Here is a 27609-nt window from a genome sequence, read left to right on the forward strand (position 1 = left end):
CTTCTCATTATTTATTATATGTCAGTCATCTTGTATAAAGCAATAGAGGCTGAGATAAATAGTACTTAGGAAAGATTGAGTCAATTTGGTCAGGAGCTGAGCTGGGCCTTGGTTTTATTATTGCTGTGTCAGTGCACCATATTTTAAAAATTCCTCTAGTTGGGCAGCTTTTGCCTTCTGATTCTGCTTCAGTACATGGGCCTAGATTTGATGGAAGGTTTTCTCAGTGTTTCTCAGCTTTCAGTCATCCCTGTACAACGAAGCCACATGGTGGTTCCCTCTCTCCATTCTTGCAGTCATCCCAGGGATAGACTGCTACTGGTTGTTATTCTGCCCCAGGCTTGTGTTGTGGATGGGGGTGTTCTCTGTTGTTCAGCCTCAGTCTTGGGAAGGCCCTGAGTGCCTAGGCCTTGAGGAAAGGATGCGGGGAGCTTTTTCATTGTTGCTGTTCCTCTCTCTGGCAGCTAAACTCTGTCTTGTGTCTGTGATTGGTTTGGGGAGCCTCCTGCTTCTCCCCTAGCAGAATGAGAACTCTGCTTGGTGACAGTAAAGCATTTTTTCATCTCCTTTTCCCACAGGTGTTTTCCTGTGCTCTCTGCAAAATGACCAGCTTTGCTGCCTTTCCCTAGTGGCTTAAGACTTTGATTCATAAGAGGTTTAGAGACTTTGTAGAAGCAAATCTGTGTAGAAGCACTGATGGAGAATTTCACAGATGCTGTTAGGAGGGTTCTAGTCATAGGTGCTTAAAATGACAGAATTTTTTAAAAGCTGGATTTCAGGTAATTTTTATGTTCATACTTTGTTGATTTTATTTCTGTTTTCTAATAATATTTCTCTGATCTCTACTGATAATTATGAGTGAGTTTTGCCTTTAAAAATATTCTCAAAACCTTTTCAGCCTCTGTCATTGTCCTTTTAAAAAAAGTTTTAATTTGTGACTGTTGAAAGTCAGTAATATTAAGTGCATTCTGTTTTGTAATTTTACCTTCTGTTTTAGATTTGGGGGTATGTGTGCAGGTTTGTTGTGCAGGTCTAAGTATACTCTTAATTTAAAATGGAAATGTTCATGACTACCACATTCTTGTTAGAGGGAACAAAACTAATACCCGTACTCAGTGATGGAACTATGTGCTTTGGAGTCCACACTCCAGGATGAACAGTTGTAAATTGTTAATATGACTCTTGTTACTTTGATAGACATAAATGACAGCCTACTTTTTTTTTTTTTTAATTTTCATTTTGTTTACAAAAACAAACTCTTCAGTTCTAACACAGTGGCTGTGAGCAGGGACTCTGGAGCCAGACCAGCTAGGTTTGCAGGTCCACATCTTAGTAGTTGTGCGACTTTGGACAAGTTTCATAGCCTCTTTATACCTCAACTTCCCCATCTAAATTGACGATACAAATAGTACCTACCTGAAAGGCTTATCATGAGGATAAGAATTAATATATGTAAAGCTCTTAGAACAGTGTCTGGTGCATAGAAAGCGTAATATAATATACGTGTTTACTGTTGTCACTGTTTTCTATAAGATAAGAATTTTGTCATAAAGTGTCACGAACAGATGCTAATGGTCTGAACCAAACCAAAAATGGGAAGGCAAGGGACTAGAAAATAAACTTTAAAGACATTATCCAACCATAGACCATTCCCAGGGGTACAGGGAGAGAAAAGCAGAGGGGTAAACCTCACTATGCATCCCGGAGTAGAAGGCTGTGGGTACATTTAATCAGATCCCTGTTTCTGCTCACAGACAGAAATGCACTTGAGTGCTTGTTACCAGAGCTAATAGAGGCAGAAGGGAGGGCGAAAAGGGGGCAAGCAGAGAACTGAACCAAAGAGCACAAGCTGACTTCCATAGTTCCTTCATTCTCATCAGAACACTCATAATCTAGAGTCAGATTCACTAATGAATTCATTTTCCAAGTTTAGCTGGGTGAATTTCAGCAAATTATTTAGCCTCTTTGAAGCTGGCTTTTTATAAAATGAAGATGATGATAATAAGACTTCTTAAGATTGTTAAATTGAAGGAAACAATCCATGTAAAATGATTAGCTCGGTACCATCAACACAGAAAGTGACCTGGGTGATGATAGTCATTATCCTCATAAGTTGGTGTGTAGAATTCCAAACACCTGAACCCTGACCTGACACTGCCGCTGCTTCTCTACTTTTTCTCATTCCTCGGGCATCTGAAGGAAATAAATACACAGAGACCAAAACTAAACCAATGCCCATACTTTATCTATCACTGGGAAGCTTTTGCCTTATTACAGTAAGCCCCAGCTGAGCTAGACCGACCTGTTTGGAGAACTAGATAATGGAGTTAAATTTGATCTTTCACTCAACTCTGCACCAACATAGCTCTCCTTTGCCAAGACAGAGGCTCTAAAAGCAAGTTAAGAAAAGCAAATGTTTTTGTTCCTAAAGCTTAGAGCTAAATTTGCCTAAGTCACTCTTCTGAGGTTTTCTTGGAGTGGGACATTGATGTGAAAGAGAAAGAAAGAGGCAGTTTTCAAGGTGGGAACAGGGTGACAAACCAGTTCAGAGGGAATTCTTAACAGTAATCCCTAATGGTGGCTTAGGTCAAGGTGGAGGTAGTGAGAAGTGATCAGATTTTGGATATATTTTGAATAAGGAGCCTACATAATTTGCTGATGGATCATGCGTGACATGTGAGAGAAAGGAGGAATTAAAGGTGACTCCAAAGCTTATGACCTGAGAAGCTGAAAGGACGGAGTGTTTTTACTTTCATTTACTTGGTCAACATTGCTTGCAGTCTTGTTACCCAAAAGGTCCTAACGTTGGCTGGAGCTGACTTTTCAATCAAGATAAGTTGTATAAAAATATCTGTCTGTATTTCCCTCAATAATGATTCTCAGTGTAGAAGGCTTATAAATCTCGCTAGATTTACCCTTAGGTGTTTGATGTTTTTAAATGGCGTTACAAATTTTCTTTTATATTTATTTGCTGCTGTAAACCGATAAAAGAATTTATCCTTGCTTATTGACCCTATACCCAACAGCATTGCTAAATTCCTCTATAAAATTGTAAAGATTTTCTGTGTACGTAATTATGTAATCTGCTAATAACTACAGTTTTATTTCTAATCTTTTTGTGCTTTGCTTCTTTTTCCTTCTTTATTGCACAAACTAGGACCTCCATAAGGTGTTAAATAGAAGTGTTGATAGTGGGTATCTTTGTTTCATTTTTATTCTCGGGGGATGTTTGTAGTATTTTATTCTTAAGTAGGATGTTTGCTGTGACTCTTAAAAATGTTCTTTATAAGATTAAATAAATTACCTTCTGACCCTAGTTTGCTGAGAGTTTTTATCGTGAATGGAAGCTTGTTAGAGATACTGAAAGGCTTTATTGTTATGGGTGGCTTTGGAGTTCTCAGCCCTATCGGATCCCAAATCCCCTTCCTATAATACATTTTAAGAAAAGCCTCCTTTACCATACCTAAAGTGAAATTCATAGGTAATATAATCCACTTGTGCTATGTATTTTATATATATATATATAAAAAAATAGAGAAGAAATAAGGGTAATTTATAATAAAATAGTGTAGTCATCATGTAAATGATCTGGCGTGACTATATTATCATATAATATATTACCCATCAAATATCCACAGCATTTTTTAGGGTGGGCTGCCACTCCCATTCAGCATCATTGTTTGAGAGGATAATAGCACAGGTTTACATGTATAGCAGACTTCTGGGATTAGAGATGAATCAGTAGTACTATTAGGAAATACCAGCCATCATTAGGATAGTTTTAAGGCTTTTTTTCTTTTTTGTGATTTCTAGGGGAAAGTTTACTTATTCAACAAATAAATACCTACTGAGTATTTGGCACATGCCAAGCACTATTCTATGCGTTGCTAATAAAACTGAATAAAACAAAGCTGCTAGCCTCTTAGACCTTATGCTCAGTAGAAGAGAAAGGCAGTAAATTAATAAATATGTAACATGTAAGATAGTGATAAACGCTACAGTGAAAAATAGGCAAGGTAAGGAGCTAAGAATGATGGGTGTGTGGGGGGGTGGCAGGGAAGTAGGGAAGAAGCTTGAGCAGAGATCTCTGAATGTTCATATCTGGATGTAACCTTTCTAGGATGGGAAAGGAGGGAGCACACTAGGCATAGAAGCTGAAAGACAGCAAATTGTTTAGCACCTAACAAGGTGCCAGGCATCATGTTAGGTGCTTTGCTTACACTGTTTTATTCCTTCCAGGAATCTTATGTAGAGAGTGATGGTGTGCTCAATTTACAGATGAGGAAATTGAGGCACACACATTAGAAAGTGATGTAGCTACAATTCAAATCCAGACCCACCTGGTTCCAAAGCTAAGGAATTGGTGAAGGAATGCTTTCAGGAGCCCTCTTCTTTTAGTGGTCTGTCACATTGCCACAAGAGTAATTACATTTCATTCGGAGAAATGAGAGAACTGGATAGAGGACTTGAAAACATAATCATTTACATTTTTTCATGAAGCATTTTAAAAATATTTGAACCAGCCAGGCACGTTGGCTCACGCCTGTAATCCCAGCACTTTGTGGGGCCGAGGAGGGCAGATCACGAGGTCAGGAGATTGAGACCATCTGACTAACATGGTGAAACTCCATCTCTACTAAAAATACAAAAAATTAGCCGGGCGTGGTGTCGGGCGCCTGTAGTCCCAGCTACTCGGGAGGCTGAGGCAGGAAAATGGCATAAACCCAGGAGGCGGAGCTTGCAGTGAGCTGAGATCGTGCCACTGCACTCCAGCCTGGGGGACAGAGTGAGACTGTCTCAAAAAAAAAGAAAAAAGCAGTATTTGAACCAGTAAAGGCTTTGAAATATTGTGAGTGAAAAACATTCCAAATTAAGTTAGAATGAGTAAAATTGTTCATTTTCGTGGGCTTTCCATGTTTTTATTCCTATTACCTCCTAAAAGTTTTTGTTTTGCTTGGTCATTTCCATAGTTGATAATACCAGTGACTATGCATGAACATAAAACTCATTCATTTTCATTGTTTAATACTAAAAAATTTATTATCTTAGATTTATGGTAGGTTTAACATAAATAAGCAATTCTAAACTGAATGCTTTCTTAGGTACCAAATATCATCTGATGGTAATATATGCATTGTTAATACTGTAAAATTAACGAACTTCCTAAGTGGAAGAGGTTGTATTATACTTTTTACCCTCTATGGTGTCTATTGAAGGGCTGTTCAGTTTGTAAAAGTATTTATATTTTCCTAGTACAAATACTGTAAAATTAAGGTCCAGATTCACTAAATGATCATGGCTAACATTTGAGTGATGTTGCCTCTAAGCATTACTCTGAGTGCATCACATGCTTTGAGCCTTTTATTTGAATGTCAGCATATCTAAAATAACGGAATATTTTATTAGCTTATGTTTCCTGTTCATTTTAGTAGTCCCAGGTTGTGGCTCTAGAATAACTGAAACACTGTGGTATACTAAAAATTAATTGTGGGAAGCTTTTGATGTAGTTTTAAGGTGATTAAGCAGAGACAGTCCCCAGAATATATGTGTGCCAGTGTCACTTCTAATAGTTTGTGTCATGTAAAATAAGAAATCAAATGTTTAAAAATGTTGTTAATGCTGACTGTAAAATTAACAAACTGCTGAGGCAGAGTTCAGATGCAGAGATGCAGAGGACGTGTTCCTAGTGAGAATACTTTGGATTCCTGTGAAATTGTTGTGGGTAAAACCAAGTCTAAAAAAGTAAACCTTTCACAAGAAAACAAAATTTTCAAAGATAACTTGAAACATTGGAAATATTTTTATTTATCAGATGATTCATAAACATATTGTTATCGTCCATAAATTTAACATTTTAAAACCATTGGAGTATTTGTATTAACCAGATATGTATATAATAATAATGATTTATTCTTATAAAGGTTCAGAGGTCCAAAGAGGTGACATTTTGTGGATAGCCATGGCAGGGACTCATCAGATATGGGCACTCCTACTGGACTCTGGCAAACTGCCAAAGAAAAAGTAAGTGACAGCCTCTCTCTTTGAGTAGACTGTACTACTTTGGTGTTCATAGAGTTTCTTTTTTCAAAATCACTATCCTCACTGTACCAGTCAGGATGTGCTAGGTTATACTGCCATAGCACACAATGCAGATTCTCAGTGGCTTAAAGCAAGGTGTGTTTCTTGCTCACTCACATGGGTTCACTGGGACCACTACTCTGTTGCCCAGGCTGATGAAACAGCCTGGAGCTGTGGGGAGCTTTGCCAGTCATCCTGGCACAGGGAGAGAGAAAGAGGTGGTAAGTTACTCACTGACTCTTAAAATTTCTCCTCTGACACACATCACTTCTACTCTCATTTTATCAGCCAGAGTAAGTCTTAGGGCCACACTTCACTTCAGGGAACCTGCAAAGAATCATTCGCCTTAATGTCTAGGAAGAGAACTAAGAATATTCAGTGGGCCCTTATCTTTTAAGACATAGTTGAACTATTTCTAATAATTCATTCAAATAGTTGAATACCACATAGCAGAGTGCTTAATAACTCAGTTTTTGTAGTCAGGCCTGAGATTGAATCCTGGCTCTGCCATTTATTATCTGTGTGAGTTTAGGAGAGCCACTTGAACTTCCGAAGCTTCAGTTTCCTTCTTGATATTACCTCATAGGCTTGCTCTGAGGATTAATAATACATGTGGAGAGCTTGGCATGGTGCCTAACATGTACAGTAAACATAGGTGGCTTTGCTGTCACAAGGATATAAGGATGAAAGGGTCGTGTCTGCCAAGTTTCTCATATTTTTTCCTTAGAGCCTTTCCTCTTCCCCCACTACCCCGGGCAGAACGGGCCATACTCTTCTCTGTGACCTCACCGTACCTGGTATGTAGTTACATCACTGCACTAAGTTTTCCTGCCCCAACCCACTGCCCCTTCCTCTTTCTCTCTCTTCCCTCTTTTGACTGTTCTTATTTTTAGCCATTTCCTCCTACTAAACTGTCTCTTAAAGGAAAGAATCCTCCCATTCATTTTTGTGTCCCTTGTACCTAGCACAGTATTTGGTACCTAAGAGGAGCTCAGTAAGGGTTTGAGAATAAATGAGTAAAAGCCATTAACCAGAAAGGCTGTCAGATAGCCATGGAAGATGATCATCTCAAGTTACCATTAATAGAAAGCATCATTTATATAGATCATTCAAAATAGCAGATATTCCAAATAGTGTGTTATGTTTGTGCGTGTTGCTTTGGACACATTTATATAATGTGTTACGACATTTAATCATTTAGTAAATATTTATGAAACATACTATATGCTAGGCAATAGGGATGAAATAATGTGCTCACTATGTTAAGGATAAAATGAAAAGATGTGGTTGCTGTCATCAGCGAACTTACAGAGGAAGAATCAGATCAGCAAACAATTAAAAATTAGTGTGTGCAAAAGGAATCACTGCAAATTGAAATTGTTCAGCCAGGCGCGGTGGGTCATGCCTGTAATCCCAGCACTTTGGGAGGCCGAGGCGGGCAGATCATAAGGTCAGTAGTTCGAGACCAGATTGACCAACATGGTGAAACCCTGTCTCTACTGAAAATAGAAAAGTTAGCTGGGCATGGTGGTGCGCGCCTGTAATCCCAGCTACTCAGGAGGCTGTGGCAGGAGAATCGCTTGAACCCAAGAGGCGGAAGGTTGCAGTGAGCGGAGATTGTGCCACTGCACTCCAGCCAGGGTGACAGAGCGAGACTCTGTTTAAAAAAAAAAAAAATTGAAATTGTTCCTTATATAAGTAAGAGGAAGACGCAACATCAGTAAGATTTGGTTGTCAAGGAAGGCTTCTTGGAAGAGGCAACTAAACAGAGACCTGATAGAGTAGTAGGAGTTAGGGAGAGTGGGAAGTTTTCCAGGCAAGAATTGGCACTAGTGATGTCAGTAGAAGCCAGATCACACCATGCCTTGTGAGTACTTTTAAGGGATTTGGATATTCTACAAGCCTTTCTAGAAAGGTTTAAGCTGGGAAGTGACATGATTAGATTTGTGTTTTTGAAAGAACACTAGCAGCACTCAGAGTGGAATAAGACTAGAGGCAGAGATAAGAGATACCACTGAGGAGCCTATTTCTGTTATTGAGGCAGTAGATGATAGTAGCCTGAACAGTGAGATTACCAATAAGATTTTACATGAGGCATAATTGTAAACAGCAAACAGAAGTAACAGAAGTTGCCAGAATATGCTCTTCTGGGTGATGGCTGTTTTAGAGATAGATGGTCCAGAGCTGCCTAAATTTCCTCATAAGTAGAGTTGTCATTCTCCTTCATAATAGGAAATTGGCCCTAGGACTACACTGACCTGTATTTTAGTTTTAAGGATGTATTATCTTTACTACCAATCTTCAAGTAGTAATGACCCTTAGCATTTTAAGAGTTATTGTTTCTCCCTACTCTTTTTTTTATTTAATTAAGAAAACTCTTTTTTAAAGTATTAAGACTCCTTGTAGACTCCTTTCAATTAATTTGTTTAGCATATTAGTTATTACATACATGGTACTTGCTGTGTTTATACATTTCTTGAATAAGTGGCCATATTTTGTGCATGCTAAATCCCTTTGCCTCTGTCCCCTGCTCCTTACCTAACTTATTACGGGAACATATCAGCCAGTAAGTGATGGTGAATTCAGGCTTTTGCATATTCAGAAATGATTTACACAGACTCTCATTTAGTGTCCTGAGTCAACTGCCTCTCTTCCCTCAACGCAACACACTACCATGTCTTCCTTACAATCTCTCTGGCATAAACTTAAAAACCAGGGTCTAAAACTTTCTCTGCATTACAAAAGGAATCATTGCAATAGTTCTTTAAATAGAAATTTCCCTAATGTATATAAGAAATTGATTTGTACAATTGATATAATTGTACGTAATTATCTCATGCAATTGTAAGATAATTATGTACAATTATATCATTTTTCATATAATAGTAATGTCTGACCTGGCTATCTTTCTAAAACTATTCTTTAATTCCTTTTGCTAGTCTCTATTTGTATACAAGATCACAAAACATTTTTAATGAAAATTGAAGCTTTAAACTATCAAGGGCTAGATAATCTTTTTAGTTCCCTTTCAAGAACCTCATATTGCATGAAACTAAGAAGTTAAGAATTTGAGGTAGTAAAACCAACCTATCTCATCAATAATCTGATCATTATTTTTATCTTATAATTCTAACTCTATCAGGGATTACTCGTTTAACATTTGAAAGTGATTTCAGTTTTGTGTATGTCAAAGTAAAGTAAGAAGTTCCCTACACAGTGGGTAAATAAGTTAATGGTTGGAAAAATGACAGTGAAAGCTGACTCGAACAATTTAAGTAGGCCAAGATCACTAGTTTATTTTTTACGAGGCTTATCACTATTGATTTGATTGTTTACATTCATTTATTTAAGAACTAAATTGCACACAATATACCACGTGTTAACTCCACCTATGAACTTGTCTTTTTCAGTGAGTTAACAAAAGGAACCTGCCTTAGGTTTGCTGGAAGTGGAAATGAAGAGAATCGAAACAACGCCTATCCTCACAAGGCAGGTTTTGCCCAACCTTCAGGCCTTTCCTTGGCCTCTGAAGATCCCTGGAGCTGCTTGTTTGTAGCAGATAGTGAGAGCAGTACAGTGAGAACCATTTCTCTGAAAGATGGAGCAGTGAAGCACCTCGTAGGAGGAGAAAGAGACCCCATGGTAAGGACAGTCACTCTTGCACAGTGCGCTCAGACACTGAGCAAGCTGTCAATTTTGTGAATTATAGAAAATTAATAAGATTTAAAAGAGATCATCCTTGGCCTATCTGCGAATCAAAATGAAAGTCAAACCAAAGGAAATGTGAGTATAAAGCAACATGAGGAACACTCCATCTAAGAAAAGTGAACTGACTCTATTATGTATAAATGTTAAGGTTTCCGGGAGAAAGAAAGGATGAAGCATTGATTATTGGAGAAAAGAAAAAAAAAATGTAAATTAGATGTTGGACAGTGGGGTGGAAACAGCACCAGACTAGTGGATTTGACCTATTCCTAACCAGATGTAGTATTGTGAGTAAAACTACTAAGCACCACAGATTAATACAGGTTCAAAATACTGTCATTTTTTTCTAATCTGAATCAAGTATCCAACCCTATTTATATGAAAATCAGCATTTTCCCTTTTAACTTAAATACTATTTATAGCTATTTGAATTTTCACTTCATATCCTAGCAAAACACTGTACAAGTTATAATAACTGCTGTTTCTTTTCTTTTTAAAAAAATTGAAGAATTTATTTGCTTTTGGTGATGTTGATGGAGTAGGAATCAATGCAAAGCTTCAGCACCCCCTTGGAGTAACATGGGACAAAAAAAGGAATTTACTTTATGTGGCAGACTCCTACAATCACAAGGTGAGTCGTGACAGAATTATATAATATCTTGCTTTTTGTGTGTGGCGTTTAAAATGCTGAAAGATCTGTGAGCCTCCTACAACTGCCACTCTAAAATGTAGAAAGGAGTAACAGTATTTGACAACTATAACCCAGCCTGTTCTGCTCTTTTCTTGGTCCTTTCTTTGCCAAGAGGTTATGATGGTATTCTGAACTAGGGAAAGCACTGAACCAGTTCCAATGGCAATAGCCAATAGTTGTGAATTGTAACCCATCAAAGCTGCTTAGTAACATATTCAGTATATCAAGAGAAGGCAAGTAGCAGGGAAATTAATATGTCAACTAACAAATGAACGTTTTTGAGCTGTTGCATAGTTACAGTGCCTGTTAGTAAATAATTTTGTTTTCAGCAGCATTTCCATTTTTGTCTATTAAATTGTTTTAAGTTTTATTGCACTTTTACTTTTTACAAAAAATCACTGGATAGTATTCATACAGTACTTCATGATGTGAGACCATAAATTTAATATAATTGAGACATAACTGGCAATCATTAAGTTTAACAAAGTTAGCAAATCCTCAGGCAATGCTGGATGCTCAGGAAGACAAAGTCAGTTCAGTTGTGAAAGTGTGTCCCATTGTGAAGAAAACACAATTCAATTAAAAAAATTTTTTTTTAATTCCAGAAATGATTTCATCAAAGATTGCTTCCAGAAGACAAGATGGAGCTAGGGATTTTACGTAGTTTTTAGTTCTTAGAATAGAATATCTCCCCTTAGACTGTAATTTGAATGTTTGGCTTTTCAAGAAAATATGGAAATAACTATTCCTTTTGTGAGATTTATTGAGAATATTAATGGCAGTCAGAAATTAGCTTGCTTGATACTATATTCTGCAATACTGCAAAAATGAGATTGATCTTTTTTGTTCTTTGTTTTTTAGATTAAAGTTGTGGATCCAAAAACAAAAAACTGTACAACATTAGCAGGAACTGGAGACACAAATAATGTTACCAGTTCCAGTTTTACCGAGTCAACTTTTAATGAACCAGGAGGCTTGTGTATTGGAGAGAATGGACAATTATTGTATGTGGCAGACACCAATAATCATCAAATTAAAATAATGGATTTAGAAACAAAAATGGTATCTGTGGTAAGTAATTTTAAAATGTAAGTTAAAGGATATGGTTTTAAGAATGATACTAAGATCCTTACAGCACTGACAGGCATTTTTGGTTAGGCGCTCTCCAAGAGAGTAGTAAGTGGATGCTTCTGTTGTGTTCTTTGACAGAGAGACCAGCAGGACTGCTTTAAGGATATCCTTCTGTTCTTAAAATAAAAGTTCCATCTGTGCTGAGAGTTTGAAAAAAATACTGGAAATTGGAGAGAATCTAATGAACCTTCAAGAAAAAAAAAAAGGAGAGGACTCAGATCTGTTTTTAAGTGTACAGACATACTGACATACAGTACATACACCTGCTCTGTGGGTTGGGTTATTTAGCTTTTTGTTTTTTTCAGTGATCTTTAGATCAGCGTGTAGCCTTTGTTTCCCTGTGATGAATCCATTACCAAATAATCATCTAACAAAAGCTTTAGAAGCCACATTTCTCAAGACATTGAAAATAAGATTGTGGAAGAAACTTATTTAAATGAGTTATAGTCAATTTTTAAAGATATGGACATGGTTTCTTATAGAATTTTCAAGGAGAAATATCTGTTATAAACTAATTCTTGTTGTATGACATGTACCTGAAAAAAATGCAGCAGTTTTTTTCTGAAAGTCTGGTAATTTACATGGTATATTTTTAAAATAAAAAACACAGATTACTGTTGCAATGTAAGTGTCATTTCTCTTCACATAGATCTCTGATATAAGATGAGTAACATCTTCTTATAGTTGACAATGAAAATTATAAGAAAATGTTTATCTACTGTGTTTAAATTTATAAACTTTTGCTAATCTCCTGCCATCTATATATAGTGGACAGTTACTTTTATTCTGTCTCATTCATAAGTGTTGGGTTTTGTTGTTGTTGCTAAGATAAATTACTTCTGTGTCTACAAAAATCTTGAGGGCCTCTAACCAACACATTCTAATTCAAACTAGAATAGCAATTAGTTTCATTGACATAGAACTTCATTATTCTACTAAAGTCTAAAAATATGCTTTCTCATTCTATAATTAATATAAAGTTCTTATGTTTTAATAACAGATTTTCTTACTTCCTAGCTCCCCATCTTCAGATCTGAAAATGCTGTAGTAGATGGCCCATTCCTGGTAGAAAAACAGAAGACATTACCCAAACTACCTAAATCTGCTCCAAGCCTTAGGCTTTCCCCTGTGACTGTGTGTGCTGGCCAGACTCTTCAGTTCAAACTCAGATTGGACCTCCCATCAGGATCAAAGCTAACGGAAGGAGTACCCAGTTGCTGGTTTCTAAGAGCTGAAGGTATGAGTGTAAGCTTGCAAATACTAATACATCGTACATTCTTGATGTTTAATCTAGTTATTTTTTATTTGTTAGGAGATATTTTTACTCTGTATGGGCAAGATTTGAAGGAGATGATGTGAACAAACGAATCCGGATCCAACCCCACATTGGCCATTTGCTTTAGTCTTCAAGAGTCTTTCCTCCCTTTTATTAAAGAATAGTGTAACTCACCAAAAGTTACAAGTCAGTTATTAGCATGATTGCTTGGAATATGGGCTTTCCTATACCTCATCACTTATTCTGATCTTGTTCTTCATTCTATTCTTGTTCCAAAAAGAATCTTAAAAAGTCTGAAATAGAAAAATAAAGTGGAGCCTCCTTATTTAACATCTTTTTTTGTAACTCTTCCTTTCAGTCACTGTTACGCATTCCTCCTTTTCTTCTATTTGTGAATCACAGTGTGAGCTAACTCCTTACTTCATTAGTCTATGGTAAGGAATCAGTATACTGCTTGCCTTGCAGTAGTGCTTTCCAACATCTGTAACCTGGTGGACAAAAATTTTAAAGTGAAATTTTAGTGGTTCAGGACTTCTAAATTACAACTGGTCTCTAATGATGTTCCTCTGTCCTGGTCTCCCACGCTCTTTCACACTTTCTCACTCAATTTTCCATTTCCTTCCCAACTCCTCGTCCTTCATACCCTCTCACACACTTTTGTATATTACCCAAATCCTGGGTAATTCATGCCTTCTTACCTTCGACTTTCTCAGGGCAGCAGCTACTGGCCTGCAATTATAATATCAACTTAGTGTCTAAACCAAGAGGATAACGATACCTTGGTAGACTAGCTGGGAGGAACTGCTGGTTAGTGTTTGGGAGGCTGATTCTAGGGTGATTGAGTCTGTAGGGAAACCACTGCTTGTCACTCCCCACAAGGGAGAAGGCTAACCATGTAGTAGTAGGACCTTTGGAGCTTGCTTTGTAGACAGAAGAATACTCAAACCCTGGCCACTCCATAGCTATCTGTGGGTTCGGAGCAAGTCCTAGACTGCCAATTTAAGTCTGGAAGTATTACATCAGTTGGAGATCATTAATTTAATTTTTCTCAGTGTAACTGTAAGAGCAGTCACTGTAAGAGTATTGTATTAAATGGTGTCACTGTGGGAGCAGTATATTAATTTTTAAAATAGGATATTGACAAATTAACATTTATCTGCATTGTCAGACACACTAATTAATATTGAGTCATTGGGATATAAAATACAGATAATATTCAAGTAAAGTAGTCTATAGAGACTTTATTTAATTTGTCTAAGATATTGGCCCCATTTTTGTTATATAGGAGCAGATAATTTTCAGGCAATAATCCTAATTAAAGTTTTTGAATATTATAGAGTACATTTGTACACTTATATTTAAAGGACATTTTCTCTTCTGGCTTGTTTTTTAGAAACACTTATTTTTAGCCAAATTTTGGTCTGTATAATCTTAAAGAAGTTAGAATATATGCAAGTTTTAAGCCCAAAAAAAGCAGTATAAAAGCACTACGTGTATTGTAACTTCACAAATTGTGTGTGTGATATATATGAAAAATATCTAAAGAAACATTTTCTGTTTTATTTCTAGATTTGGACATTAAAATAGCTCAGTATTACTTTCTTTGATTTAAAATATAAGAAGTTGGCTGGGCACAGTGGCTCACACCTGTAATCCCAGTACTTTGGGAGACAGAGGTGGGCAGATCATGAGGTCTGGAGATCGAGACCATCTTGGCTAACACGATGATACGCGTCTCTACTAAAAATACAAAAAATTAGCCGAGCTGGTGGTGGGTGCCTGTAGTCCCAGCTACTCAGGAGGCTAAGGCAGGAGAATGGTGTGAACCCGGTGCCACTGCACTCCAGCCTGGGTGACGGAACAAGACTCCGTCTCAAAATAAATAAATAAAACAAAAATAACATATAAGAAGTTCTCTACTGATCTCTCTAGCAAAGTCATGCATAAGATAAAAGATACCCTCCAGTCCAGGAATAAGCAAAGAAAACCAAAGAATTTTAAAGATAATTTAAAAAGAATTCTTTAATAGCTTCAACATAGAAGTTTTGTACTTCTCTCTCTAGATTCTCATCTTTCACCTTACTCTTATTTGACATATTTTTCTCAAATTTGATTTTTCAGTAAACTAAAGCAATAAATTAAAAGAGACATCAAGAGGACTGATAAAGGCAGGTACCCTGAGTTGGCTGACTCATCCTGAGAACAAAAGAAAGAGACAGAAAAGCTAAAAAGTAGACAGCATTTCATCACACTCAGTAGATGGTCCAGTTTTTGTACAGATGCCCCAAGTAATTGATAAGTGATTAGAAAATGTTCAGTGTTCTCCATTTACATGGTGGGAAAGCATTTCATATATTTGCCAAATGCTGACTCTTGACGCTGCCACCCTCTTAGGCTGAATGTCTGTATGTGTCTGTGCTTCCCCACTGTCACGTGTGTTCCTTCTAAGAGAAGGTCGAGATGAATAAAGACATTTAAAGATGATTTTAATTTTTGAGGGCTTAAAATTTGTTAGTGGTTTATTCTAATTTTGTTACAGATAATCTGTTTATTTCTAGAAAGAGTTTTATATGTTAAAATGAGATATACAAAATCCCTTGGTTTTCACATTACTTAAGCCCACAGAGAATAGATATGCAGTGATACCTGTTTCTAAATAAATGTGTGTGTTTTTAAATTATTTTTTAGATATTTAATAATTCATTATTAAGCAGAAAGTCACTATAGAGTTGCACATACATTTGTATTCCCTAGATAAAATTTTATTTTGTAGTTTTTATATCCCTGAAGACTTTTATCTATTTGGTAAAAATGTTCCATTTTATCATGTGTCATATGTTTATTTCTAAAATTTAATAGGATTTGTTTTTAACTTTAGAGATTAAGGCTTTATAGCCATATTTTCTACATTCAGCTTGATTTTAACAGGAATAAATATGTAATTTGTCGTATCCAAACAAAGGAAGAACTATAATAATTAGATATAATGATCATCAGACTGAGAACTTCTAATGAGTGGTCAGTGTATATTATTTATATTTATGTCCTTCCCACAGACCACAGTGCCTGGCAGTTAGAGATTTTTAATAAATATTTGTAGATTGAGTTTACCTAGTCTTCATAAGATAGTCCCAGTTTTCTACTTGTCTTATACAGTCTTAATAATTTCCTTTTTAATTTTTAGGCAATGAATGGCTGCTTCAAGGACAGATGCCATCTGGGGATATAGAGAACATTTCCAGTCAACCAACAATTTCACTACAAATTCCTGATGATTGCTTATCACTTGAAGCCATTGTATCTGTCAGCGTGTTTCTTTATTACTGTAGTGCAGACAGCAGTGCTTGCATGATGAAGGCAATTTTGTTCAGTCAGCCTTTACAAATAACGGATACACAGCAAGGTTGCATAGCTCCTGTAGAGCTCAGGTATGTATTTTAGCCAGCCAGCTAGCTAGCAACCCGTTGCCACCACCTGCTGTCCCCCATCCTGACTGTTTCTGTAATTTAAGGAAAGAAGACTTCAGTTCTGCCTCTGGATAACAAGATGCCCATTGCTCAGTTCTAATAACTGATATTAAAATAAAGCTATGCTTCTTACTTACTTTTTTTATTATAAACAAACTCCTTTGCTCTGGCTGATACTAGCTGAGTCATTGATCATCATTGGAACTGTGATACTGTAATCTGTGTTGCTATTTGGCATAAGACTGAAGTTCACACTACAGTAGAGAATACTATAAGATAATTTGCAATGAATACTGATAATAATAATACCAGATATTTTAACTAACTTTTTCTACCTTTATTAATAACAATCAGCACACTTGAATGTGTAAATTTTACAGTAACTTTAGGCAGAACTTAAGCTCCAGTCCACATTTGTATAAGAACACCAAGTATTCAAGGCATAAAGTCTGTTGTAAGCCAAAAAAAGGTCTTTTCATCACTATAGAAGCTTAAGGAGTACATCAGTGGTAAATACGATCTTTATTCTCTTCTGTGGTTTTCTCAGTTGAGATATTTTTAAAAGAGAGTTTTTATCTATTTTTATTATAAATTATTTGTTGTTTAACATACCATTATGAATGCCTTAAAACTGTACAGATAAAGTTGGACATAGAATCTCTAAGCACCGACTCCTTTAGCTGTTTTTGAGTGACTGTATTACCAGATAATCCCAGAAGTATTATGACTTTCAAGGAAAAAGGGACTTCAGGACACATTACTTATTGTCTGTGATAAATAATTTATTTTGACAGCTAAATTTGATGGTTATGTATCTTGTTTTGGAAATGTACATTTCACTTGTAAGCATTAAATGCAGATTTGTTGGGTTTAGGTTTTGAGGTTTTTTGTTCCCCTAGTCAGAATTTAAATTATGGTCATTTATTGTGATGTTTTTAAAAATCACTTTTAAGCCTTCAAAGTGAAATTTTCAGTGTGAGGTGCTTTAATGCTGTTAATAGATACAGTATATCCTAATATATTACTCTTCAAAATATTAAGGCCGAAACAGTGATTTAATGATACTATTTTTAAATTTTTGTTTTTTAACCCTTAAAAAAGATACTGAAAAGGTTTTTTTCTATTGTCATAGTTTATAACTACTTAAAAGCCTCATCTTGTTTTTCTTAAGACCTATTCAACATGTTTGTGATTTAATCAGCTTACAAGATTTTAAACACATCAGGTAAACCATGTTTATTTATTCAAATATTTATAGACATTATGGCATAATATGCTTCCCTTCCCTGTAAAAACAGTGCTAAATTTGAAGTGTAATCTTTTTTAAGCATCATTGTCTATTTTTAATTTTTTTTTTGAAATGTAGTACTAGTTTGTTTTATTCAAAGGTTAGCTGAATCTCTGAAGTAAGGATGTGTATAAATCATGACATTGATTTAATCAGTCATCTGCTGAAACTACTTTTAAAGAGAAATATAGATATAAAATTAAAAGGAATCTTGTTTAAAATTGTATGTAATTACCTCCTAAACCTTTTCTCTCTGCAAGCAATCAAAAAAATGAAATGTTCTGTAATAAAAGGGTGTATAACATACTCTCTTTTATGGAGAATAGTCCTTAGTTATTTTATTTTATTTTACTTTATTTTTGAGACATAGCCTGGCTCTGTGGCCCAGGCTGAGAGTGCAGTGGCACGATCTTGGCCCACTGCAACCTCTGCATCCCGGGTTCAAGAGATTCTCCTGCCTCAGCCTCCCGAGTAGCTTGGATTACAGGCACACGCCACCATGTCCAGCTAATTTTTTTGTATTTTTAGTAGAGACAGGGTTTCACCATGTTTGTCAGGCTGGTCCCAAATTCCTGGCCTCAGGTGATCTGCCCGTCTCTATCTCCCAGAGTGCTGGGATTACAGGCGTGAGTCACCGTGCCCTGCCGGCCGGCCTTAGTTATTTTTTAATCTCATTTGACTTACTATATTTCTCATTTCTAGATGGACAGGATGAGAATATTTTGACCCAATCATTTTCTGTTTAAGGACATAAACCATTTCACACTTAAGAAGCATATACAATTTTAATTTGCTAATTTAGAAATATCTGACAATTTATTTTTCAATATAATATACAAACACAATGTTTGTTATACGTGTTCATGTACAGTGAAAATGGAAAGGCATTTTTTAGAATCTATTCCCCTTCATTTGTCTAGACAGTTTTAGGTTAGCCTTAGCTTATACTTTTCTTGACTTTCAAAATACAGTTTTATTGAACATTCTTATTCTTACCCACTGCCAGTCTGCATTGTTTTTGACATTAAAAGTATTATTTATATAGATTAATATGATTTTGAATAAATCACACTTAAGCAATATAAATAGGTTCCTAGAGTTTATGACGAGGATAAACCTCTCACATAAGAGGAAGCACTAGAAAGTTTATTTTTGAAACTCGATCCATATCCTGTAAGGACTTCTGCATATTTTTTATCTTTTGCTTTTCTTGTTGCATAAATTATTATGTCCAGTGATAGTTTAAAAAGAACAAGATTTTAGTGTAAGTCACCTCAATTGAAATGCCAGTAATGTGGCATTACATACATTTTATATAATACCTGAATCTTTGCCCTAAATTATTCTGCTAGTTTGTCACTGTTTTTTTCCTCTTCTCTTTATTATTTCACAAATGGTAGAATTTCTTGATATGATTCCTGTAAAGAGTTTAGCTTATCTTGAACATTCTGTCTTAAGCAAATATTTAACAAGGGAAAACTTTGTAGTTCAATCACCCATAAGTGTAACTCTAGCAAAATTCAATGACTATGAAAAATAATTTTTTTCTTAACTGTTCTAATAATATTTAGTTATAGTGTTATCACACCTTCAGAAAGCTATAAATCCTAACACAGCCAGAAAAAAAAAATTTAGTATGTGTATATTTATATAGGTGTGTGTGTACATACACAAAGATTAAGAATTATTTGTGATTCTTTTATGGCCAATATACTTTTGAGCTTATACAACTGAGATAAATTACTCTTTGCTTGTTTTTCTGTAATTGGAAAATTTAGGAAGATATTGAAAATACATATCTCTATAATGTAATAATTTTCTGCCTGCACAAAGTTTACTATAATTTATGTCTACCAATTACAAATACAATAGTTAATTTGGCATCACATTTAACCACAGTCATCAAAATCTACTTAAATTCTATAGTTGACAGTTACATAAGAATATATACAGTGGGAAAATGTCAGTGGTTCTTGTGAATGATGGAATTATGGGATGTTTTTATTTTAATTCTACTTTGCTGTTTGTATTTTTTTTTTCTTTTCAGTGAGCAATGTGTTATTTTTAAAATCACGGTGGAGGGAAACCCATAAAGTTTAAAGAGTTAAAGTTAACTGAATCATAAGCACTTATATAATAACTTTTTTAAAGTCATTTTTATTACCAAAGCTCAGAACATTGTCTGGAATCCTTTGATCTACCGGTTCTCTTAAGTATGTGATTTTGTGAAGATAGCAATGGTTATGGCTTCTTTTGTTCTGGTATTTTTATTGTGTAACGTAGCATAGTGGTTAAGAGCTTGGATTTTGCAGTAACTTGGATTCTGATCCTTTAAAATGGGCTAATGTACCTGCCTCATATTCAATGAAATGTTGTGTGTAAAGCGCTTAGTAATTAATGAAACTGTTAATTATTGGCTTAGTTACTATAATGCTAATTTGGGACCATAAACACATATCACCCTACATTTTCTTTGCAACTGCAATTTGTAAAGGAAAATCTCCCACTAACTATTGGTTATGTTAATATTCTTCATAGAGTTGGGTTCAGGAAGAGAAATGTTTTATAATGAAGCATGTAACTATTTTATAAACAACATTATAGTTATAAAGAAGCATGCCTATAGTGTCATTAAAATTTTTTTAAACACTTTCTGGAGCTATAGGTAATGAACTTGCTTTGAGAGGGTCCAGACATACTCATCCTAAACCACATTCCTACAACTTATGCCCAACAGCTTGCACCAGAGTACTTACATCTTAACCAAAAAGTTTCACTCCAGTGGTGCTTCACAAAATCTTGAAAGTGCTTTCACATATATTGCCTCATTTGAGCTTCAAATAACCTTATAAATCGGTCAGGTAGATGTTAGTTTACAGAGGAGGAGACAGCTTTGCGATAGTGGTGACATATCTGAAGAATAGAAAACTCCCAGAATAGCGCTCGATGCCTAAAGTGGTGCCTGGTGCCAGCAGATGTTCAGTTCTGTCAAACAAGGGGAAATAGTGAGTGGTGGAGCCTTTATTCAGACACAGGTCTCCTCATTCCTAACTCTTAAGATGCAGGGGGAAAACAAACTGCTCAATTAAGAGTTCTTCCGTGGACGTTTTCTTAAGCCTTCAAATAAACAGAATAATAGATATTTATTGAGTAGATATTTATTGAGTTCTATTTGCCAGCACTCATCTATTAGTGATGAGTGACCTTATGTGAGAAATACCGTTTTTCCTTATTTAATTGGTGAAGAAACACACAGAGAGGGTAAGCATAATCAAATACACCAGCATAACCAAAATCACACATTTATGGAGTGGCAGGGCCTGTTGGGAGTCTGCTTAACTCTCTGCTATATTGCCTCTCAAAGTAGGTTTTCTTAAAACATAAATCTTTCATAACTTTATATATTTATAGTAACTTAATCCAAAGAACCCCAAAAGTACTAGCAATGATGGTTTCTGCAATTTAAATCTATTTAATTAAGCAACTATGCATTATATACTGTTATTCAGACCTTGGAACAGTCTATAATTGTTATTTGTCAAAAGATTTTATGTACTAATTTTTCTTAATTTCAGATATTATCCAGAGTTTTTCTTGGCAGATAGATGTATTAAAAAAATAGCTTTCCCATGTTAGCTGTTTCAAAAATTGTTTCAAAAGTTCTAACGGTTGGTCCTCAAAAGGTAATTAAGACCTTATCATAAAGAGTCTTTTGCACAGGACTATCTCAAACCCTAAGGAGGTTATTCATATTTAAGAAAATTTTGTTGTATTAAATATTAGTCCAAGTGAGCTCTAGAAATATAGTCTTCTGCTTTCTTGTTTCATAAATAACACTGGTATGTAGACCCCTCCCCATAACTCAAATATTAATATATGCAATTCTGTTATAGTAAAGTTTTTACCATGGTCAACCTATTCCAGCATTAGGTACTTTTTGTTGTTGTTTGTTTGTTTTTGAGATGGACTCTTACTCTGTCACCCAAGCTGGAGTGCAGTTGTGCAATCTCAGCTCACTGCAAGCTCCGCCTCCTGGGTTCAAGTGATCCTCCTGCCTCAGCCTCCCAAGTAGCTGGCGCTCACCACTGCTGGTACCCACCACAATGCCCGGCTAATTTTTGTATTTTTAGTAGAAACAGGGTTTCACTATGTTACTACTAAACATGTTTCACCATGTTTAGTAGAAACAGGGTCAGGCTGGTCTCGAACTCCTGACCTTATGTGATGCACCTGCCTTGGCCTCCCAAAGTGCTGGGATTACAGGCCTGAGCCACCATGGCCAGCCTAGCATTACTTGCTATTTTTTTTGTTTTGTTTTGTTTTTGGTTTTCTTTGAGGTGGAGTTTTGCTCTTGTTGTCCAGGCTGGAGTGCCATGGCGCAATCTCAGCTAACTGCAGCCTCCACTTCCTGTATTCAAGCAATTCTCCTGCCTCAGCCTCCTGAGTAGCTGGGATTACAGGCGCCTGCCACCACGCTTAGCTAATTTTTTGTATTTTTAGTGGATGTGGGGGGTTTGCCGTGCTGGCCAGGCTGGTCTCGAACGCTTGACCTCAGGTGATCTGCCTGCCTTGGCCTCCTAAAGTGCTGGGATTACAGGCATGAGCCACTTTGCCCAGCGCACTAAGTACTATTAAAAGAAATTAAGCAAAATGCTATGTACCAATGATTATGATTCATGATCACGTAAACACAGAATGCAGACTTATGTTTTCATCCTCACTGTGCTAATTAAGTAGTAGTATGGTACAGTAAGGAATTTGTTAATTTTCTTAAAAACTCCCTCTCCCGGGCCAGGCGCGGTGGCTCAAGCCTGTAATTCCAGCACTTTGGGAGGCCGAGACGGGCGGATCACGAGGTCAGGAGATCGAGACCATCCTGGCGAACACGGTGAAACCCCGTCTCTACTAAAAATACAAAAAACTAGCCGGGCGAGGTGGCGGGCGCCTGTAGTCCCAGCTACTCCGGAGGCTGAGGCAGGAGAATGGCGTAAACCCGGGAGGCGGAGCTTGCAGTGAGCTGAGATCCGGCCACTGCACTCCAGCCTGGGCGACAGAGCCAGACTCCATCTCAAAAAAAAAAAAAAAAAAAAAAAAAAAAAAAAAAAAAAAAAAAAAAAACACTCCCTCTCCTGAAATCCATAAGGAAATGTGATAATAAGAAAGTGATAATAGTGTCATATTTTAAAAGTAGAATCCACTGTTAATCACCAAGATTACTTTTTCTTCCCCCGTGGCACAGTTTATTTAAATGAAGTATTAGCAATAATCATGTCACTATTTTGTCCTGAATAATTAAGCGTTTGCTTTTTTCCCATGTCTTTGCAATAGGATAATATAAGCAATAGTATTAAAAGTCAGAGGCTTTACTAATCTAGCTATATGTATTCCATGACTAACAAACCCTGGCCCCTTCACCTATGAGTGCTAGAGGTTCACCTGGCTGCCTCTGGCTTACAGAAGGCTGCCCCAGTCACAGAGCCTGGGTAAGGTGGAACAGGAGGCGGCCTCACTTGGCTTTTCTGATTGCACCCCACCTGTTTCTGAGTGTTGGTTTGGTTTAATTCTTCTCAAGGGTTGGAGTTGGAAAGTGAAAACCATAGACATTCGCTGTGGAATGTTTGCCTGGTTGTTTTGGTGTGTCCCTCTTCTTCACTGGCATGTCGCTTTCAGGTGTATCAAAGGACATTTTGTTCTGTTGAAAGCCCCAGGACCAAAAGGAAAGTATTGCAACTATTTGCAAACATACTTCCCTACCTATACAAGCAGCCGTATACTAAAAAGCACTAAACAAGCACGAACAAACACTAAATAGCCTTATACCAGAAAGCATTCTTGTAACTGTCAGGGCCTGGTATGAATTCCTTCCTCTTTAAGCAGCAACTTACTACAGGCTTGTTGGCTTTAAGTGATATAGAATTACGCAAATGGTCAGTTATTTTTTAATGTTGAAAACTTGAAAGTGTGAGTAATATGGACATAGTTTACTACCTTTTGCTTTTAATATACTTGGTTATGTATTTCCGTTTGAAATAAAATGAAAGACCTCAAACTAATGCTGCGAAGTAGACAAAATCAGCGCTCAGATTTAAATCCGCCCAATTTAAATAGTTTTTTTTTTCCCTTCCCTTTTTTTTTTTTTTTTAAGAGACAGGGTCTTGCTCTGTTGCCCAGGCTAGAGTGCAGCAGTGACATGATCATAGCTCACTGCAGCCTGGAACTCCTGGGCTCAGGATCCTCCTGCTTTGGCCTCCTGAGTAGCTAAGACCACAGGTGTGTGCCACCACACCTGGCTAATTTCTTAAAATTTTTTTGTAGAGATGGGGTCTTGCTTTGTTGCCCAGACTAGTCTCGAACTCCTGGCCTCAAGCCACCGGCCTCGCAAAGTGCTGGGATTACAAACATGAGCCATACCTGGCCTGTTATTCCTTATTTATCTAATGTGTGCTAAGCTCATGAAAAATATATGTTGGGGTAAATAGGGCAAAACGTTAGTTGAGAAATTATGCTAATTAATGGGAAAAATAGACACATTCCTCTCTGAACATTTAGAAGGACTCTGCCCTACAGCTATCTTCTGTTTTTAGAATTTGTAGTCACTGTTCTTAGTGCCACTGGAAATATATTCATTCTTTGAGCATGTGCAGGATGGGCTGCCTGTTGTATTTATTACACTTTTCAAAGTGCTAGCAAGTTTTTGTTTGTATAGAGTTGGAATGTATTGTTCATGCATGCCTGTGATATTCATCATCAAAATATACCTGTAAAAAATAAACCATCGCTTCCTCTCCACACCTTAGGCCTCTCCCTCTTACTAAAAACCATAGTAGTTTCTGTAGAAGTTTTGGTGAGAAATTATGGTTATATAAATAACAGATACGGCAGAACAAGTTTGTTGTAGTATTTTTTTCCCTAGCAGTTCTTAATAATAGCTCAGTTTTCAAAGGAGGGGAACAATACCCCATGTGAGTTCAAATTAATTTTCTCTACTTTGAGGTATACCTTCCTAATTATACTTTACATAGGCTAATTTTTTTAAGTTTAAATTCTTGCTGTTAAGTTGCATTGAGAAACAATTAGAAATGTTGTAATTATCATCTCTTTACATGTGGATTATGAACAAATGAAAGTTTGCTGTGTGATTGCAGTTTCAAATTATAACATTTCATAAATATGTCAGTTTTAGAAACTCAGACTCTTTCCCATCTTTTGTATGGATAAAGTTTATGGTTTCATTTCTGAGAATAGAGTTGGTCTGCTGTGCTAACTTCATGTTTCTCATTCCAAAGGCTTGATTATATTTTTTCCTCCGGTGATTAAAAATGCAGCGAAAATCCAATTTACAAGTTCATATATTGATATTTCTAGACGTAGTCTAGTTCTAAAAGAATGTACTTGGTGTGCATTTTTAAGTGTTTCATGTAGACAGATTAATATATTTTTGTACAACATTGTATTTCTACATGTATTTCAAGACTACTTTTCGGTGACTTTTTCAAGTGCATGTGTTAACAGAAGGTTGGAATGAGAGTGCAGTGGCTTTACTAGTCAGGAGAAGTGTAATACAAGTGATCGTAGAAGGTGAGAATGTGTTTATACTGTACATTGGAAACAATGCCTCTTTTCTAACGCTTTGTACATTTTTTTCGTGAAATAGATTAAATATTTTCTCTCTAAAACCGTGTTTCTGTTTTAATGTGCTTTCTAAGTATATCATGAGGTAGCTCTACTACTTAGAAACCTGTAAGCCATGATTTACTTGAGCTTTTGGGGAAATGGAAAGCAGAATACTTAGTTTAAAAAAAAATTTGTTTAACTGCAAGCAGATACCTCAAGATCAAATCATACAATCATAATTACTATAGATATTTTTAATATGTATATTGGGAAAGGGTAATTTTTTTATTCAATAAATGATACTGGGAACATTTGAAAAGAACAACAACAGAAATTAGATCTGTACCTAGCACTGCACACTGAATTTAAAAGGAATGAATGACATGACATAAAAAATAAAATTACAGAAACACCAGAAGATAAAGGAGATGAACTATAATGTTGAGGGTGAGGATGGTATTCCTGAGACTGACCTAAAGCCCAAAAGCATGACTGGAAAAGTTGACACGTGTGACTCCCTAAAAATTTTAACCATCTACATAACGAAAGAGAACAGAAATGAAAAAAGGAAATGCAAACTGTGAAAACATTTTCAAGACACAAAATGGACATAGGATTACTATGTGTAGTATCTGAAGAGCTCTTATAAACTAATCAGAGGAAGACGTCCCAATTGGAAAATTGGCAAACAATATGAGCATGCAGTTCACAAAATAATGAAACATGTTCAGTCTCAACAAATCATGAAATGCAAATGCATTCTTTCAGCTATCTATTAAACACCTGTTTTATGCAATATTCCAGGCCCAGTGATGAACAAATTAAGACAAGGTCTCTGCTCTAGAACTTGTAGTTGGAAGGAGAGATAAGAAAATGAATAAAACAAAAAGGATAAATGTCGTAACAAGGTAAATAGGGGAGTCCAGGCCTCACAAATGAATTTGAATGATGAGAGAAGCCCAAATCATGCACACCCACCTGTGGGAAGTGCAGAGGCCACGTAGGCATCTGTTTTCCAAAGGGATCCCACCAATTCCACTCACACTGGCCAAGTACATGACAGCCAGTGGATCCACGTTTTCTCCATTATATTGTCAGACTTGAATTTTTGCCCATTAGATATAAGATGGTATGTCATTGTGTTGATTTGCATTGCCATGACCACCAGTGAAGCTGAGCATTTTTCTCACTGATCCAGTAGTTGCACTTGTAAAAATTGATTTAGTAGAATACTTGCTTATGTGCACAAAAGCGTGTCAACATTGTAATAGTAAAAAACTGAAAATAACCTAAATGTCTCAATGGGAACATATTAAGTAAACAATGGTCTGTCCATACCATGGAATATAATGCAGCCATTAAAAATAATCAGACATCTTCTGGGAGGCCGAGGCGGGCAGATCACGAGGTCAGGAGATTGAGACTATCCTGGCTAACACGGTGAAACCCCGTCTCTACTAAAAATAAAAAAAATCAGCTGGGCGTGGCGGCGGGCGCCTGTAGTCCCAGCTACTTGGGAGGCTGAGGCAGGAGAATGGCGTGAACCCGGGAGGCGGAGCTTGCAGTGAGCCAAGGTCGTGCCACTGCACTTCAGCCTGGGCAATAGAGCAAAACTCCATCTCAAAATAATAATAATAATAAATAATCAGACGTCTACTTGTACTCACATGTTATGTGAAAAACAAGTTTCTGAATACATGTAAATCTTATTTTTAAAAGCTCTATACACATCCACATATGTACATCTATAAACCATCCTTGCTTTGCGCAGTAATGCATGACCATGAAAATGACCTTGCAAGCTGAAGCTGTGCAAAGCAATCTTAATCAATGAAGGAAAAGATGATTGTTTCATGACCTTTAAAAACATCCGCGAAAATATTAAAAGCTGTCTGTCAATTATAAATGAATGGGGAAATGACAAACATAGTAAAGCTAGTATTTAGTATACCATAATTTAAAACATTGCAAATATTGAGAATTCAAGTTTTTGTCAAACTTACCAAGAGCATTTGAACAGTGCTTGCTTGCATCTCGTAATTTGCAATACAGGGCAAGTACCTTTTCTATGCCTTGGAAAATTGTTACACTCCTTTCAGTTGTAAAGTATCTCTGAGAGTTCTTTTGTGTGTTTATGCCAGCATCACTTCCTTTGGGACATCGTCTTTTTATTACAACCCATTTCTTCACTTATGTTGATAAATACTAAGTTCACTTTCACTAAGTGTCTCTGGCTTCTTACCTAGAGTCTCTATCAAAGAGTGCAGTATCAGCATTCCCACAGTCAGCCCAAATTTTATTTCCAGTGTTACTGCTTTTCATTTCTTTGCTGTATTCTTTGTCTTTTTTGGCCAGTTAC

At 36.3% G+C, this 27609-nt stretch overlaps 1 protein-coding gene across 3 annotated transcripts in view; it reads left to right on the forward strand.

The window, feature by feature from the left end:
• The window catches only part of NHLRC2 (NHL repeat containing 2), a 61828-nt gene extending 36516 nt beyond the window's left edge, over positions 1–25312 (forward strand). For all 3 annotated transcript variants that reach the window (XM_007964123.3, XM_073019382.1, XM_073019383.1), the window contains 6 exons: positions 5922–6021; positions 9489–9720; positions 10292–10414; positions 11336–11545; positions 12623–12842; positions 16066–25312. In XM_007964123.3, coding sequence (XP_007962314.1) covers positions 5922–6021; positions 9489–9720; positions 10292–10414; positions 11336–11545; positions 12623–12842; positions 16066–16322 — 1142 coding nt within the window. In that variant the 3' untranslated portion in view covers positions 16323–25312. The remainder of the gene's footprint in view (positions 1–5921; positions 6022–9488; positions 9721–10291; positions 10415–11335; positions 11546–12622; positions 12843–16065) is intronic.
• Positions 25313–27609: the final 2297 nt, after the last annotated feature.

The sequence above is a fragment of the Chlorocebus sabaeus genome, chromosome 9, assembly GCF_047675955.1.
Source record: "Chlorocebus sabaeus isolate Y175 chromosome 9, mChlSab1.0.hap1, whole genome shotgun sequence".
NCBI classification, from domain to species: Eukaryota; Metazoa; Chordata; class Mammalia; order Primates; family Cercopithecidae; genus Chlorocebus; species Chlorocebus sabaeus.